This window comes from Motacilla alba, chromosome 14 (assembly GCF_015832195.1).
Source record: "Motacilla alba alba isolate MOTALB_02 chromosome 14, Motacilla_alba_V1.0_pri, whole genome shotgun sequence".
Taxonomy (NCBI): domain Eukaryota; kingdom Metazoa; phylum Chordata; class Aves; order Passeriformes; family Motacillidae; genus Motacilla; species Motacilla alba.
The window spans coordinates 417441-434244 of NC_052029.1; the positions used below are offsets into that span (position 1 = coordinate 417441).

The window sequence follows — 16804 nt, forward strand, 5'->3', positions numbered from 1 at the left end:
AAAAAAAAAAAAAAAAAAAAAAAAAAGAAAAAAAAGAGCCACTGCCACGGCAGTCAAACATTAACAGGATGCGTTTCCTGAAAGGAAAAGACATGGGAGACTTCTAAAGTTGTCCCTCCTCCCCTCGGAGAGCCTCCTTCCCTGCCTCACGCCTCCTCCCCTCGCCGCTGCCCTCAGCAGGGCTGCCGGGACCCGCAGCGTCTCGGAGAGCCCGGGGAGCACAGCAGAGCTCCTCGAGAAAAGGAGAGAAAGAAATCCCAGCTTCAGCCCTCGGAGCATCAGCTCTGTGGAAGCGGATCGAGGAGAGGGATTTTGAAATACCTTTTAGTAGAAGCAAAACAATATTGGGGTTCGCTGCTGGACAGCGCGACGAAAGCGCTGCGGGGGTGCGCTGATGTCCGCGTCCTCTCCTGCATCATAGGAGGGACCGTGGCAGATAAATAGGAAGTATAAGATCTCGAGATTCTCAACCCGGTAACAATCCAGTTTGGGGGTGTCTGCAAAGGCAGGGGGCAAGTGTTGGGGTGTGAGTGAGGTTGAGAGTCGCCACATGGCGAGCCCGAGTCCCGGCGTGCTGGGCGCGGTGAGGGCTCCGCCGGGCCTCGAGGGAGGCTGCCCACCCCGCTCGGTGCCCAGGGCGTGAAAACTCCTGCCGTGTGCATGGTGGCATGTCCCTGCTGACAGCCCGGTACGCAGTGGACTGCCACAGGGCTAGTTGCTTCTCTTCACAGGGCAGGTGCTACTCTGATAAACCCGTTAAAGAGAGTTGTTGGGGGTGTTCCAAACTGTCCTTGAACCTGGGCGTTTCCAGAGCGGTCTTGCCCACACTGGCTCTCCAAACGCCTTTGCTGTTCCCATCAGCTCCCTCGGCAGCATCGGGAGGAGGACACGGATTCTGGTGGGCACCACCCTGCAGCCATGTGGTACTGCCTGGGGTTATGCCCCTCCTGAGCTGAGTTCTTCAGGCTTCACAAATACCGCACGAGTGTAGCATTGCCTTGTACACACTGCACTGAAGGCACAACATCCGGTCAGCGCTGAGGAGACCTGGCACAGACCTGCCTCGCCGGGCACCTCCATGCCCGAGGGGCTGGCACAGGAGTTCACATCCTGGTAATCAATACATTTGATTACAAACTGATTTAATTTTATAGTGGCCCCGTCTTACCAAGACAAGAGGCTTTGCCCCTAACCAACCAATCTGCCCTGACCCAATACACAGAAAGAAACTGGTCTGAAATTTTTCGCCAGACAACATTTTCTTTTTAAGACTTGTTGGTGAGAGAAGGGGGGGAAATTCCAATAAAGCTGATATACTCCTATAATTAGTTTTCAGCTACTGAAGTTGAATGTACTAACCTGTACTAACTTATGAACTCAGCCCTCCTCCATGTGATCTGATAATTTTTAATATTTTAAACAAATTAAGTTTTAAGTACTTTGTGCATCTTCATCCCTTGAGAGCACTGTAGCATCTTTGGTTTCTCTTTTTCCCTGTGATTGGTCATGTTTCTGTACATTTCTGGTTTTAGAACTTCCAATATAAGCACACCAGTGTCTGCCATTCTTCAAATAAATTTCCTACTAGCAGTGACTGTCTCTGCATATTTTAAACCCCTTGGATTACTTGTTATTATGATTCTGTGTTTATTATAAGCCAGGCATTCAGGAGCAAGGCAGATGATGTTACATGCAGATAATGCCAGGAGAGCTTTACCTTTAGGGAAATGTCACACGCCTGCTTCTGCCTCCCCCCATTTGATTTTTCTGATTTGATGAAATCTGAGTATGTATTTTCGGGAGGGTCCAAGCTTCCTTCTCATGTAACATTAAAAACAATAGCAATTATATTTTACAAAGGCTGAACAAATCAGTCTAGTCATAGAATCATAAAGGTTGGAAAAGATCAAGTCCAGCCACTGCCCTAGCCACAGACCCATGTTCTCAAGTGCTATATCCACACAGCTTTTAAATCCTTCCGGGGATGGTGACTCCACCACTGCTCCGAGCAGCTGTGCCAGCACCCAACCACTCTTTCCATGAAGAAATTTTCCCTAATATCCAATTTAAACAGTATGGGAATCCTGATCCTTAATAAAAACTGTCTTAGTAAATGCTTCTTTGCTGACAAACGGGCAGCAGGATGTGCATTTTGCAGCACTTACAGCATTCTGTGGGGCACAGGGTTTTGTGTCATACAACCCACATGGAGCAATCTCTTGGTGTTGGTTTTACGAGGGTAAGCTTGGAACAAAGCTATGTATTCAATGGGATATTATAGATACATTCTGTGAAGCTGCTTTATCAAATGGTATGTTTCTGCCAGGGAAGAATTTTTAGGAGTTGCCTCATCAGCTTTCAGTGTTTGGATCATACATGAAAAATGCCTGAATTTTCTTCGAGTAGCTCATATAATATTATTAACATCTATATAATATCATTAACGCTATCAAGAGTCGCACTGAACTGTTACAACTTAGTTATTACTGTATTACTGTATGTTACAACTGTATTACTTAGTTCCTTGTTGTCTTTTAGCCCCATGGAAAGTTATAACCAGGATCCCATAAGTGCATTTTATTTTAAAAGGATCATACCTAATTTAGCTACATCAGCTAAAACCTCATTTTCTCAAGTCCTTAGAGTTTTGCAGTCTAGTGGAAAGGGGTTTGGAATAAGATGGTTTGGTTTTTAATGTCCCTTCCTACCCAAACTATTCTGTGGTTCTGTGATTATCTATAATACAACATTATAGGATGCAATAATAATTTGTCATATATAATGTGTATATTATAGGGTCCAGTTCAACAAAGTGGGGCCCAAATTGAAAAGAGGTTGTTTTTTTTTTTTTTAATCCTGATCAATGTTCATTTTCCAAATATAGCCCATTAAATAGAGGGAGAAAAGGTTTTTCAGTGAGATGCTTCAGACATTTAAATCTCCAGCACTTCTAAATAATATTCCATTTTTTCTTTAAACTTTAGTGCTTTAGGCAATGAAAAATATATGGGAACAGAAGGGTTTGTGAGGACTGTGGATGCTGTAAACACAGTTCCACAGAAAAACACATGTGAAAGGTCAGATACAAAGCAAGGAAACTTTCATCAAATATGTGGTAAAATTTGTGTCCACTTTTAAGAGGCATCAACATTTGCTTCCCAAATCCCTGGCACTGTGGATGTGGCTTGGAGCCTGGGAGCACAGTGTGCAGCAGTGTATCCCTGTGCCTGACGGGGGCTTGGGGTTCCCAGGCTGCTTGGGATGCCTTTCCATAGCTCTGCTCCCGCTGCTGCTGTGCCTGGGCTTCATTAAATTTCCAGCTTCGGCTGATGAAGTACAGATGTGAGAGGCTTTCCGGGGGGGGGGGTGAAAGGAGGAGGAGGGGAAGAACAGGAAATTCCTGGAGTCACAGTTGGGGGCAGGGAAAAATATTACTTGGCCTTTTCATATGGACAGCAGGGCCAGGCCTGGAAAGTAGAGTTGCTGCCTTTTAGGGATGCATGGAGAGATTCTGCTTTCTTACTACACTGGCAGCTGTTGGGAGATAAACTGTGGTTTTCCCTGGGATTTAAGTGAAGCTGTTCTGCACCTCCTGTTTCTTGTTCCTTCACCAGACCTACATCCATCTGCCCACATGTCTGAGGGGCAGCAAAACTTGTCCTGGTGCTGGAGGTGTGTGCCTGCCAGGGAGGTTGTACATCTCGGGGCTGAGATTGGTCTTTGTGAAATGCAGAGAGAAATGGAAGTGGATTGTGGGTGCTGCCAGGATCCCCTCCCCTTCCCTACCCTTTCCTCTCCATGTACCTTATCAGAGCACTGTCTCATTTGTGAAGGGTGTGCCTACTGGAAAGAACCAATGTCTGCTGCAGTTGCATGGGGACCATGGCTGTTGCTCTTACCTGTGCAGCTGCTAACCAAAAAAAGTGGGGTATGGGAACTGCTCTGGGCAGAGCAAGGCTGGATTCCTTAGGTAGAACACTCCTTCAGGTGTTTTGGCAGGGTGGAAGCAGGAGAAAGGATGGTCAGAGGGAGTCAGTGGTCTCACCTGACATGGGTTCTTGTGCTGGTCAGCTGCTCTGATCATGTCTCTCAGAATCTTAGAGTCATGGAATGGTTTGGGTTGGAAAGGACCTTAAGGACCATCTAGCACCAACTCTCTGCCATGGGCAGGGACACCTTTCTTTGCTGTGCCTCTCATCTCTTACTGTCGTCTCTGTGCTGGGTGAGTCCACGCAAGTTGTGCTCTGCTGTGAACACTCCCAAATTCAGTGTCTTTGGTGCAGTTTGAGCCTGGTGTGCTCACCCCCTGCCCAGCCAGGGTGGGAGAAGGCAGTGTCTGCCAGAATAAAACCAACTGCAGAGCACATCGACTGCAGATGTTTCTCCCTCTGTGTTTCTTGCTGCCCACAGCATACCCATGGCTCAAGACTGTAGGAATGTGCCCCCTATGGACAGAGTGACAGAACCTTCCTCTGTCCCCCAAAAAGGAAAGAGCCCAGAACTTTCTCCCAGTGATCAGGTAGGAAAATCACTGATAGGACCTTGGGGCCTTCACCTCAAGTTTGGGGACAGCTAATTGGCCATAAGCCAAAAGATCCCGCCTGGACCATTTAGTAGAAAAGGACAGAACAAAGAAACCAAATTGCTTTTGTGAGGTGTCTTTTACCAGGAGCACAAGCCTGTGGCACCTGGATCAGTTTGAGTTTGTTATTTTGCCTTTTATTAAACCTTTTTTGTTCCTGACGTTGTCACATCAGCCTCCTGCTCCTTTTATGCCTCCTAACGAATGCTGAGCTATTCTGGGGTGTAATGTTGGGGTGTTGAGAGCTTATCAGATCAGCTCAAAACCCCCGGGGCGAAAACGTTATACAAGACTCTCAGGTTCATTTTGCAGACAGTTTGGAGTGTAGGAGAAAGAGGTGGGATGGCAGAACTCCAGCTCCTCAGGGTAGAGGTACCTGGGTGCTGTGTGGCCCACAGGCAGGTGCGTGGGGGGCAAGAGCTCCCAAAGAGGAGTCCTAGGGGCAGCAGCTCCTGCTGAATTTTGACATTGGCAGGAGTTGTTGCCATCCAGGAAAGCATAAAACAGCTGAGAGATGATGAGCAACATCTCCTAAATCCTGCTATGACTCTCTGCACGCCGTTATCTTCTAACTTTACTTTAAAATACACTGTGTAGTCTGTTTCCTCTCAAAAGTTTCCACTCCCTGTAGTCTAAATAAGAATCTCATCCGCTCGCCTGTTTGAGCCCATGAACTCTCATCTTCCTGCATGGAGTGAGTTGAGAGCTGTCAGAGCTCTGAAAAAGAAAGACTTTGATTTCCTTTCAGAAACTCACTGTTAGTCAGCTTGACAAAGCCCAGCACAGACGTGCGTTCCTTCACCCCAAGCCAACTGGCTGTTGGCAGCTTCTTCTGGCACACTGCAGAGCTTGGGAAATGTACTTCTCCTCAAGTGTTGTGGAGCACAGCTGTGCCCAGGCACAGCCTCGAGCAGCTTTTCCTAAGGACGTTACTCAGATGGCTGTGTTGGTCAAAGCCAGGTGAACATAACTAACATCATGTTGATCATGTCAATGTTGTTTAAAGGTGTTTTTCCCACTTTTCCCAACTCCAGATGGAGATAGTGTCTGGAATAAAAGAGAAAACTGTTCCAACTTTTTCAGAAATTAGGAAGGTTACATCTGCTGACACAAGGCAGCATTTCTGTATTGAGTGGTGATGGTTTCTGTCAGCCCCTTCCAGATCTGAAATTACCATGCTTTATTTCAATGTTCCTTTTGGCTCCTCAGCTGGGGAGCTTTGACATGTGGGAGAAGAGCATGAGGAGGCTATGCTTGAATACCACTCAGTTGTAAGAAAGGCAGCACTCAGACATGCGTTTTTGCTTTTCTAAACCAGAAATACTTTTGATCTTTCTGAAATTTGTCTCTGACTTATCACTTTGATTCATTTTTTATTTTTTCTATTCCATTTTTCTCAGTGAAGTCTGTACTACTTATGTTGATTAATACCCGAAACCTTCATATGAGTTGCACTGCAAGTAAAAGATGCTCTAATTCTTAAGTAAATTATTACACAAAGAATTTTTCCTGTGCCTTTTCTTAGTGTATGAGCACACTGTGGTTCACCTGTTCCGCTGCTTCCCGGTTAGTCACTTTCTCCTGTGTATGCAGGGCTTTCCCACAGCCACTGGAAACAGAAAAACATTTTAATCATAGGAAAACTGGAGGGAATTCAGTGGCAAGTCATAAAGTGTCATTCTATTCTATTATTTTCTTATTTTTTCCTTGCTTTTAGAATTTAGATCTTTACTTTGTGCTGTGTTGGTGCCTGAGAATTGCACAGACGGTACCGCTGCTGAGGGTGACATTGAAAAAACCTTATTTTGAATGCTCATGGTTTTTATTAGTCAAATATACTGCATGAAATTTTGAAGAGTCTCGAAAGATAATAGAATCTGTGAAAATATTTGCTTGTCCCACTCTGTGATGGTCAGTTCTGTTGTGCTCCTTCTGCTGAGCAATTCTGCCAGCCATTCCAGCCAGGACCACGGTCCTCAGCCCATCCTGCTTTGCCTGGGCAGGGGACTTTGCAGTGTTAACTCCAAGCTCATAGCCTTGAGTTCTTGTTCTAAGTATTGCAAAGCTTTTCTTTTTTTCTGTTTTATGCAAGTTTTAAATTAGAACGTGGTTGTTTGGTAATTTTTCTACACATCATTCCCTATAACTGAGTACAACAATTGAGCTCCCAATAGTTGTTCAGTATTTAAACGACTCCAGACTGCAACAGGAAATTTCCAGTGTGAGGTTAAGACTTTTTTCATCATTTCAGTTTTGATTTCTGAACATCAGTGTGGGAGTTGTGACTGTCTATATGTTGCAGCTACAGCAGGATGGGCACATGATGAATGTTTATATACATGCAAACATAGAATCGTGGACTGGTTTGGGTTGGACGGGACCTTAAAGACCATCTAGTTCTACTCACCGCTGCTTTGGGCAGGGATGCCTACTATTCCCAGGTTGCTCCAAGTCCCGTCCAACCTGGCCTTGAACACTTCCAGGGCTGGGGCAGCCACAGCTGCTCTCGGCACCCTGTGCCAGGCCCTCCCCACACTCATAGGGAAGAATTTCTTCCAATCTGAATCTCCCCTTTTGCAATTTAAAGCGATTCCCCCTTGTTCTGTCCCTCCAGGCCCACATCCCAACTCCCTCTCCAGCTCTCCTGGAGCTCCTTTAGGCACTAGAAGATGCTCTTAAGTTCTCCTCAGAGCCTTCTCTTCTCCAGGCTGAACATCCCCATCTCTCTCAGCCCATCTCCAGAGTAGACGTGTACCTGTTGTTGTTTAGACATTGGTGTAAATCAAAGTCCACAATATTTCCTTAAGGTTTGGGATCATTTAGCTGAAGAACTGACCTTTGTGTGTGAGCCTGCTTCTGTTCCTCTTCGATCTTCACATAGCTGCTGGAGTCTCTGTTTCAGTCACCCCGTTCCCAATGTACTGATGGTTTCCCCTTTCACACTCTCCCTCCTCACACCTCACTTACCTTCCAGGTGACACAATAACAGGTCTCCTTTTCTTTCCTGTTTCCTGCAGTGAGGCTGTCTGGGAGAACATGGCTCGCATGTGTGTGAAGACTCAGAGGCTTGATGTTGCCAAAATTTGCCTGGGGCACATGGGTCATGCAAGAGGAGCCAAGGCACTGCGGGAGGCTGAGCAAGAGCCAGAGCAGAAGGCCAGGGTGGCTGTGCTGGCCATCCAGCTGGGCATGCTGGTAAATCCCACAGCTAAGCTGTGAATGGTTTATATCAGACTCTGAAAAATTACTCAGTGAAAGAAACTGCTGACTAAAGGAAACATTTTTTTAAAGATTGTTTTATGTGTGAAACATCTAACAAAAATCTACTTTCTTGGGGTATAAGCCTCTTCCAAGCTTAATCATTCTAGGTTTCACTGGATTTAAAAAAAGGCTGTCTTTTATTATAGTTAAAATGTTTCAACAAACATGTTTTAAGCTCTGATATGGAACTCTGATATTTAAGTTCTGATATGGAACACACGTTCCATTTTGAAATTATTTGTTTCTACAGTGAAAGGCTAGAGCTGTGTGCTGTCACAGAGTGAGGGCTGACCTGAGGTTGTTGAAGGAGTTTAGGGAAAATAAGACTTTTCCTGTGGGGCTGGAGAGCTCTGATCAGTCACATTCATTGCCTGTGCCGTCCCAGGGATGCCTAGTCACCCAGATTTCTATCCTGACTTCTCCCACTGTGTGAGCAGGAACTTGGCTGGAAGCAGGTGCTTCCACCATCTGGAGCCCAACCTGGCAGCAAATACACCCCAAAGTGGACCTTGTGTCTCATGTCTGTCTTCATTCCCCTTGACTGCCAATAGAACTGAGATCTAAGCTGAGTTTGAGACCAGCATTGTCATATGGATTGAAAATTGTCTGGTGCTGGTTAGAGAGGAATTAGTATTCCACTAATTTAATACCTTTAGCAATGATCCATAAGAAAGCCAGAAATTTTTTGTTTGGGAACCGTAAGAGATCCAGGCATATGATCCATCAGAGGGAAAAACCGGAAAAGAATTTATGAAATAACCCACAATCAATAGGAAATACTGGATTAGATAAAAAATAGCAAAGTACTATGACAGCAAAAATCAGTTTGGGGCCATGTTTGAGGAGATGCTAAGTCCTGGGGCCTGGATATGGTAACTCCTGTCTGTGTATTCAGGGCAGCTACAACTGGAATGATGACCTCCAGCCTTTAAAAGTATCTCATTACAGAAAAAATAGTTGATGAACTGGAAAAGGTTCAGACAAAATCAATGCAAATTTCTCAGCTCTTGGAAAGATTTCACAGAAAAGGAAGTCTTGAAAATGGCCAAATATTTAGAATTTGGCATGAAAAGGTATTTAGCAATCTATAGTTACTTGAGTATGAGAAAGAGACAGAGAGTAACTATTCTGAGTTAAAGGTAAGGAAAAAAGGAAAATTCAAACGAAATGTTTGTAAAGGCTTCCTGGCAGAGAAAACTATGAGGCTGAAAAGTGTCAGCGCTTCTTCTCTTGGATATTTACATCTGTTTGGAGAGGTGGAAGGGAACAACAGCAAAACAAATGCAGTTCTACTGCTTTTTCCCATCTTGTACAGAGTCTTAGGGCAGGCATCTTCCTTTTCCACTTTCTGTGCTTTTTTAAATTTGAAACAATAAGAGACAGAAAGCATTTTTCTGTCTTGGACAGATAATCTCAATTTACTAAATATAGTGTTCAGCTGGACAGCAGTTGGGTGGAGCAGGAAAGTGCTCCTTCCACAGGAGTTAGAACCTCTCAGAGAATAAAAATAATAGTTCCAAATTTGTTCACCCTTGCGTCAGCACCAGTAAAATCCTCCTGTTCTAATTTTGCAATAAATTATTAACATTTATTCCTAGGAATGGAGCTCAGTTGTCCACAAACAGCATTACTACCTTTGAGATCTGCTGAGAGGCCACAGGGGTTCCCTGGCTTGCAACACCTTAATTCTCAAACCCTGAGTGCCAGGATCTTCTCTTAAGGCCCACCCTGGGGTGGGCAGCATGATTGGTAGCTGTACCCCCACCTAAGCATGTCTCCATTTTTGGTGATTCACACTCCTGATGACAGCATTTGATCATTGATGACTTGCTTGTGTGACTCCCCTCCCTTCCAGGCAATCCTGTACAATAAATGTCAGGATCTGAGTGCTTTCTTTATTTTTACATAACCATCCTGTTTCCCAATAACATGCTGTCCTAGGCCACATATATTTAGTTGGTTAAACCCTCTGACTGAATTATTGTTGCTTTAATTGCATTGCAATGCCCTGCACTAATAAACTGCTCCAAGGAGTGCATGGTGTGACTGACACGCAGTGTGGTCAGGGCTGACGGGGATTTTGGGTGTTCCTCTCCCAGGAGGATGCAGAGCGGCTATACAAGGATTGCAAACGGTATGACCTCTTGAACAAGTTCTACCAGGCCTCCAACCAGTGGCAGAAAGCCATCGAAACGGCCGAGGCTCATGACCGGGTTCACCTGCGCACCACCCACTACAACTACGCGAAGCACCTGGAGGCAACCGGGCAGCAGAACCTGGCACTCACCCAGTAAGAACCAGCTGGGTGTAGCTGGGGGACTGGGAGCCTCTTTCTCCTGTGAAGATGGGTGAAGGAGGATGTTTGATGATGACCAGTAAAAATTAATTAAAGTCTTTTCCTGTTTCTGGTGCCTTCTATCTCACAGAGTGAAAGCATTCCCAGTGAAACCTCCCAGCACCCTCCCATGCAAATAATGTGTAGTGTCTTAAAAGGTCAAGAGTCTGTCTGGGCCAGTAGTGAAAACCCACTCATATCGAGTCATGTGTTTGTCTCTGGAAGACCACTGCCATCTTTTCCTTCCTTTTCCATGAAAAAAACAATTATTTGCTTTTCCCAAGAGTCCCAGACACAACTGCTGGAGCAGAATTTAGTTTGATTTGGCTGCTTCTGGTGGCTGATCCTCTCCTGTGACTGCCAAGTCCCATGAGAATTTAGGGAAGGGTATTTTTGATGTCTTGTATTTCTTGTTTGAGATCTTGTTTTTATATGAGTTTTCCAAAATGAAAATTCCCATCATCATCATCCAATAACGTCAATTCTGTTCAGAATCAAAGCAGAACTCTGCTGTGCTCAGGCAGACCCACTGATGGCCATGGTGGGCAGTGGGGTTAGGAGACGTGGATGCTGGGGAAGGGCAGTGGCCTCTCAGCAGTGGCAGAGGCTGATGTTGGGGTGGGTGGTACAATGTAGAGCCTAGGCTATTTGTGACCTGTCCAGACAGGTGTGCTTGATGCTTGGGGAACTTTCTGGAATACTTCTTTGGGCCATCACTGGCACTTCTAAAGTATTTTGTGTGCTGTGAAGATCACACTTCCCTGATTCCAAGTGCCTGGCAATACCACTGAACTTTTAATTTTTGATGGTGCTGGTGGACTGCAACTGGTCTTAAAGTGAACTTACTTATACAGCTGAAGCAGTTGTTGCCAGTGTTGTCTGTTGATAGCTGGCAAACAAGATTAAACAGATGTTTTACACATAGAGAACTAATAAGGAGGCTGTAATTTCACATCTAATATGTTCTTCTTCTCTACAGCTATGAAAAGTCAGACACACACAGGTTTGAGGTACCTCGAATGCTCTCTGAAGACTTACAAGCCCTGGAGAACTACATCAACAAGATGAAAGACAAGTCAGTGCTATGCTTGTTCCTTCTACACGGGCTGTCAGGTCTGACATACAATTTGTGATGAGTGCAAGGATGACAGAGAGTGAATCTTCTCAGTCTCATTCAACCCCTGCCTTATCCACTCTGACCTTCCAACAGCTTTTCAGGTTTATGCTGCACTTGCATAAGAACTGCTACATTGGTTATCCAGGCTGACTTCTGGTATAGTGCAGATCTTGGGAGTGTCACACTTGGGTTGGGGTAAACCATGAACACAGTAAGTGTGTTCAGTCTTCAGTTCAAGCTCTCTAGGAGTGACAAACAGCATCTGTCAGTTCTCATTGATGCAGTTAATATTGTTGCGTTTCCAGGAGCCTGTGGAAGTGGTGGGCACAGTACTTGGAGAGCCAGTCAGACATGGAGTCTGCATTAAAATACTATGCACTGGCTCAGGATTATTTTTCCCTAGTCCGTGTTCACTGCTTTCAAGGCAACATTGAGAAGGTAAAGCAGCCTGCTTAAACCTGCTTCCAGAGTTCTCATTCCTGGGAGGAGCATGGACATGAAGTAAAGCTGTACAATTCCCTCTGCAGGCTGCTGAAATAGCAAATGAAACAGGGGATGGGGCAGCCTCCTATCACCTGGCACGCCAGTACGAGAGTCAGGAGGACATCAAGCAGGCTGTGCACTTCTACAGCCGGGCCCAGGCATTCAACAACGCCATCCGCTTGTGCAAGGTACGCGGAGAGGCGCAGTGTGCCAACACTAGCACAGGGTTCTGCCCTTTGGTAGTATGTGTTTGTGCCTGTTCTGTCCCATAAGACATTGCCTGCTCTTTAACAGCCCATGATGAAGCTGCTCCTGGTTTCTGCTGATCTCTTCTACCAAAGGTGGATCAATAAAGCCTTGGTGGTTTGGAAATGTATTTTCTTAAACAGCTCATCAGAAACTTCCTGAAAGAAATAATCATAATCAAAGCTGAAAATCACTTGGGTTGTAGAGGTTTTACACAGAAGGGGGTGAGAGTTTAATACTATGGGACAGCATAAAGACACAAGCTTGCCAGAAGTTGGAATTATGAAATTTTTGTGTGCACACCCAGAGCCAAACCTTTGCTTTTGAACAGGCAAATGATTTAAATGATCAGCTGATGAACCTGGCTCTCCTGAGCTCACCGGAAGACATGATAGAGGCAGCCTGCTATTATGAGGAAAAGGGGTATCAAATGGACAGAGCTGTTATGTTATACCACAAGGTAAATGTTTTTTAGTAAAAACTTCCAAACTTTACACTGAAGCAGTTTCTACAGCAGAGGAATGTTAAATCAGCTGTGGTGCCTACTATGTCCTGCTTATTAGTAATTTTTTCAAGGTGAGTAATGCTTTATTAAGCCAGGGTGTCCTGTGAACTGGCTCTGTAGTGCTCATTCTAGTCTTTGAAACCTCATTCCTAATTTTGCAGGCGGGACACTTCTCCAAAGCCTTGGAGCTGGCCTTCGTCACACAGCAGTTTGGGGCCCTACAGCTCATTGCTGAGGACCTGGATGAGAAATCCGACCCAGCCCTGCTCGCCCGCTGCTCCGGGTTCTTCATTGAACATGCTCAGTATGAGAAGGCAATGGAGCTGCTGCTCACAGCCAGGAAGGTAAGCTGAGGCCTCTGGTCCCCTCTGCACAGGCAGAGGAGCACTACAGGTGTGTACCTGCACACAGCCATTCATCTGTGCAGATAAACAAATTCAAGAGACACTTGTGAAGTTTCAAGATTCCTCCTAAGCCAGTGATACAGAGGCACTGGCAGCTCAGCTTTGCCAAAATGCTGGGCACCAGATCAGTCTGTGCTCACTCCTCTTTAACAAGCTCCTATGGCTGGCTTTCTTCTACACTTTGCAACCATATCCCTTTCCTGGACTACAAGCTTTTGTATATCCTACTCAGAATTTGTTCCTATATGGGAAGTACCAAAATATTTAACAAAATCTTTCAATTTATTTGTATTTGCTGAAAATGTTACTATTGATCGTGCTTAACAATCCTGACTTGTATGTCTCTGAAAATCTCATGTTCAGAGTCAAAATGGCTGAATCTTTAATGGCACACTTGTGTGAGAGCAATGTTATCATGGAAGAACAAACATGTTCTTCTTAGCAAACAAATGGGACAGTGTGTGCCTGAAGAGGGACTGATGTTGAGACACGTAGCTACAGACCAGTGTTCCAGACAGAGCATCCTCAGCTACTTGTGTTTCTAGCTGATTTCTGTAGGTTACACCACAAGCAAATGTGAGGTATCATGGTAGTGTTTGCAACATCTCATTGCTCTCTGGCTCCCATCAGTACCATGAAGCTCTGCAGCTCTGCCTGGAGCAGAACCTAACCATCACCGAGGAGCTGGCCGAGAAGATGACAGTCTCCAAGGAATCCCAGGATCTCTCTGAGGAGTCCCGGAGGGAGATGCTGGAGCAAATTGCCGACTGCTGCATGAGACAAGGCAACTACCACATTGCCACCAAGAAATACACACAAGCAGGAAACAAGTTAAAGGTCAGCCTGGATAGCCTCAAAACGAGGGTGTTTTGAAAAGCAAACCTTGAAGCAGACTTCCTACAGTAGCTACCCAGATGAAACTTCTGAGCCATCTTGATGGTGTTTTTTCATTCACAATATTTTCCCTCTCTCCCTCTGTGCCACTCTTTCCCTTGCCAGGCTATGAGGGCATTACTGAAATCTGGAGATACTGAGAAAATTATCTTCTTTGCGGGAGTTTCCAGACAGAGAGAAATTTATATCATGGCAGCCAACTACCTCCAGTCACTGGACTGGCGTAAGGACGCAAAGATTATTGCGAATATCATCAGCTTCTACACCAAAGGAGGGGCCCTTGACCTCCTGGCAGGTTTCTATGATGCATGTGCTCAGGTACTGCCCTTTCTGTGACTGCTGAAGGTGTTTGGTTTATTGGCTCTGGAGCAAGACCATCTCTTTCTCCTCTTGCAGGTAGAAATCGATGAGTACCAAAACTATGAAAAAGCCCACAGAGCACTGACAGAAGCATACAAGTGCCTTTCCAAAGCAAAGGCCAGAAGCCCTGTAGAACAGGAAAGCAAACTTAGTCACCTGCACAGCAGGATGAGTCTGATGAAGCGGTTCATCCATGCTCAGAGGTGAGCTGCAGCATGGATAGCACAGAAACTAAGTGACAGAAATATCATACCAGAATAGAAGTTGTAACAGCACCTAAAGGTTAATAAATAATTTGCAGCTTGCTGCAAAAAAAAAAAAAAAAAAAAAAAGCTGCTGATACATTTTTCTAGCAGGGAAACCATAATGTGATTTTTAAAAGTGCATTTAAAATGTTGCATTAAAGATGGAAAGGTAACCTGAAAGAGAAAGATATAGACCAAGGGAGGTGTAGCCAGAAAGGTGATTATCATAAAATCACAGAATCACTGACTGGTTTGGGTGGGAAGGGACTTTAAAGATCATCTTGTTCCAAAAGCCTGCCATAGGCAGGAACACCTTCCATTACCCCATGTTCTTCCAACCACATCCAACCTGGCCTGGGACACTTCCAGGGATGAGGCAACAACAGCTTCTCTGGGCACCCTGTGCCAGGGCCTCCCCACCCTCACAGGGAACAATTCCTTCCCAATATTCCATCTAACCCTACCCTCTGGCACTGGGAAGCCATTCCCCCTTGTCCTGTCCCTCAGGGCCCTTGTCCCAAGTCCCTCTCCAGCTCTCCTGGAGCCCCTTTAAGCCCTGGAAGAGGCTCTAAGTTCTCCCTGGAGCCTTGTCTCCAGCTGAACACGCCCAGCTCTCCCAGCCTGGGTCCAGAGGGGCTCCAGCCCTTGGAACACCTTCATGGCCTCCTCTGGACTTGCTCCAGCAACTCCATATCCTGCCTGTGCTGGGACCCCAGGGCTGGAGGGAACTCTGCAGGTGGGGGTCTTATCTGAGCAGGGCAGGGTACAATCTTCACCTCCCTTGCTGCCCACACTGGTCAATCAGCCCTAGGACAAGGGGGGTTTCTGGGTTTTGTTTGGGCTTCTGTCATAAAACCTTATGCAGTAAAAACTCTTCCCTGTCCTTGGCTGGATAAGCTGAATGCTCTCCCTGGGCTGTGACACTTCCTTTTCCCCTTTCCTAGAGTTTACCCTGAAGACACTGAAGAAGCAGTCAGACAGTGTGAACTGCTCCTGGCTGAACAGGACTTTGACAATGCCATCCGGCATGGCGACATCCTGGGATTTTTGGTTCAGCATTATGCACAAGTGGAGGAATTCCATACAGTAAGTAAAGTCTTAATTCTTTTAACCTACAGAAGCCATATTGTCCACTGGTGCAACTTGGTGGAGTGTGGCTCTCACACAGGAAGATGTTCCATAGTAGTAGCCTAAATGTGCAGCAGGGTGAGGCACGGCTCAGGAACTTTACCTCTATTTTTCATTCTGTGGGAGAAGAGAAAAGGAAAGCTCACAGGACACAGAGCTGTGGTGTAAATGGTGGTAGATTCTTAACCATTCCCAGTAATTCAACAAGAACAGAGGGTAAGTCTGGGTGCATGCCTCAGCAATGCCTCCACACTGTGTTTGCTACCTGGCCAGAGAAGAAAACTGTAAAATAGCAGTTATTTGAGGAAATAGTGAATTGTTCCTTCAGGGCAGATGTGCCACATAACCCCTGAACAGGTCCAGTGCTCTGATAAAACATGAGGGTGCCAAGTGCGAGTTCCTCCAGCTGTGCTGATGAACTTCACTTTTAATGTGCAAAGTACAAGAAATGGTTTACTGGGGCCCCTGTAGCAGTGCTCCCTCTGGCAGTGATCTCTCCATTCCTGTAGGCTTATCGCTACCTGGAAGAGATGCAGAAAAGAATTCCAGCCTCGAACCTGAGCTACTATGTGTCCCCAGAGACCATGGAGGCCGTGCACCAAGGAGCTGGTGTTCCCATGAGCCAAACTCAGGCCCCAGCACACTCTGGCCATGGCAGCATGGACAACAGGGAGGATGAAGAAGTGGCTGATGAAGTGGAGGACCCCTGACAATGATCATTTACCAAATGCAAAGCTGACTTTAATATCAGTTCATTTATTCCATCCTCATTAGGGGACCAGTCACATGCTGTTGCCACACAGCTTTTTGGTTATTACCAAGAAATTTATTTTTCCTGCTTGACTGTACAAGCAACAGTATTAGAGTTAGTATGTTCTCTCAAGCACAGCATACAGCAATTCACATGTACATCCTGTTAGAAAGCTGGTTTTAGTATTTTAATAAATTTGAGGCAGAAAAACCCAGTAAGAACTGCATATTGTAACTTCACTTTTTCTCTGTACAGAAGAGCTGAATAACTGAGGTGGAAACTGTGAGCTGCCTTTCAAGTACAACTGTGATCTGCTAAGGTGCAGATCTGTTATTACTTAGAAGTGAGACCTTCTGAAAACAATCCCCATTCCATTTGGGTAGGAGCTTGGTTAAAAGTCAAACTACCCACTCCTGCAGGCTGAAGGCAGAGTTTCCCCAACAAAAGCTTCTCTGTTTAAATACATCAGAGGTTCATGTGGGTTAGAGCAACA

The 16804-nt window shown here is 45.5% G+C and overlaps 1 protein-coding gene across 10 annotated transcripts in view; it reads left to right on the forward strand.

The window, feature by feature from the left end:
- The window catches only part of IFT140 (intraflagellar transport 140), an 86938-nt gene extending 70401 nt beyond the window's left edge, over positions 1 to 16537 (forward strand). For all 10 annotated transcript variants that reach the window (XM_038150749.1, XM_038150757.1, XM_038150750.1 and 7 more), the window contains 12 exons: positions 7600 to 7777; positions 9943 to 10133; positions 11158 to 11253; positions 11601 to 11733; positions 11823 to 11966; positions 12356 to 12484; positions 12691 to 12873; positions 13564 to 13770; positions 13933 to 14145; positions 14224 to 14390; positions 15377 to 15518; positions 16070 to 16537. In XM_038150749.1, coding sequence (XP_038006677.1) covers positions 7600 to 7777; positions 9943 to 10133; positions 11158 to 11253; positions 11601 to 11733; positions 11823 to 11966; positions 12356 to 12484; positions 12691 to 12873; positions 13564 to 13770; positions 13933 to 14145; positions 14224 to 14390; positions 15377 to 15518; positions 16070 to 16270 — 1984 coding nt within the window. In that variant the 3' untranslated portion in view covers positions 16271 to 16537. The remainder of the gene's footprint in view (positions 1 to 7599; positions 7778 to 9942; positions 10134 to 11157; positions 11254 to 11600; positions 11734 to 11822; positions 11967 to 12355; positions 12485 to 12690; positions 12874 to 13563; positions 13771 to 13932; positions 14146 to 14223; positions 14391 to 15376; positions 15519 to 16069) is intronic.
- The last annotated feature ends 267 nt before the right edge of the window (positions 16538 to 16804 follow it).